Below are 1,170 nucleotides of genomic sequence, written 5' to 3' on the forward strand. Positions count from 1 at the left end.
TATAATATATATATAATATATGTAAAAAACATACAACTGAGAGTCCGCTCGACGGCGCCAGCCCCTTCTTCTCACCAGATCGTCTACCACTGCCCGCTGCCTCACCCGAGTTGTGCACTGAGCCATCCTCCTTCCTCTTAACGGCATCATCCTGCTCCCCCATCTCAGTGACGTTGATTATGACGTCATTATCGTGATCATCGTCATCATTATCGCCATCGTCATCGTCACTGACGCCACTCTCCTCAGACGAGAATATCTGCATCTCATTGGCTAAGCGGTCCGTTGTGGTGCCGTATTTGGCGGGCGCGGCCAGGGAGTCCGTGGCAAACGATAAGTCCATGCTCATGCTGAGCTCGTGGGTCTGATTGGCCAACGTCTCAGGTGAGAGCGACGCGTAGCTGTCATCTATTTTTAAAACGGCTGTGTCTGTGAGTTCGGGCGGCGGTGACGGGGACTCGGAGGGGGACGCCCCGGTGATTGGCTGACCTGCGCTTGGTATCTTCTGCGCGCCCTAGTGAGCGAATTCGGACAAGCGCAACAGGTGTGCAAACTGAGTGGTGGTGATGAACTTGCCAAGGGTACGTTAGTAGGATAGTACTGACACTTATCGAAAACAACAAAAATATTTTAATAGAACGTTCTCTACACAAATCCAATCCATTGGTAGGCATTCTGATTGGCGGGCGTTTGGCTCAACAAATACCTTCCCGTCTGTGGCATGTGGTGCGTCAAGGGGTGTCTCTCCAATGACTTCATCGGCATTTGTATCGACTAATGAATTGTTACTAATATCAACATTCCTGTCATCAGAGCTCGAAATTGATTGGTTGACCAAAATGTCAGAGTCATTAGTAGCCGCCAGACCACGTGTGCTCAGGAGAGATGGTTTGTGGGGTCCAGATGCGATGGCCCCCTTTGATGATACTGTAAATTAGGGCGAAAATGACAAGGTGCCTGTATTCAATACTTGATGCAGAAGGTATATTGGCACAAACATAAGATATGGTTTTAGATATTTACAATTGTATGCCTGTTTATATATGTGTACAATTACACCGACCAGGAGCGGCACACTATTTCATCAGATAAACATCTGTAAATTTATCCGTGTATACACGCATATAAACGCATATATGTGTTCACATTATATGTATATATACATATACA

General features: G+C 46.7%; 1 protein-coding gene across 1 annotated transcript; it reads right to left on the reverse strand.

The window, feature by feature from the left end:
- Positions 1–706: 706 nt before the first annotated feature.
- On the reverse strand, positions 707–927 carry SARC_16771 (hypothetical protein; the record flags this gene model as incomplete). Its single annotated transcript, XM_014289127.1, has 1 exon — positions 707–927. A coding segment is annotated over one exon (221 nt), but the record flags the coding sequence as incomplete, so codon positions are not given.
- Between the last annotated feature and the right edge of the window lie 243 nt (positions 928–1,170).

Source organism: Sphaeroforma arctica (genome assembly GCF_001186125.1).
Source record: "Sphaeroforma arctica JP610 unplaced genomic scaffold supercont1.8845, whole genome shotgun sequence".
NCBI lineage: Eukaryota > Ichthyosporea > Ichthyophonida > Sphaeroforma > Sphaeroforma arctica.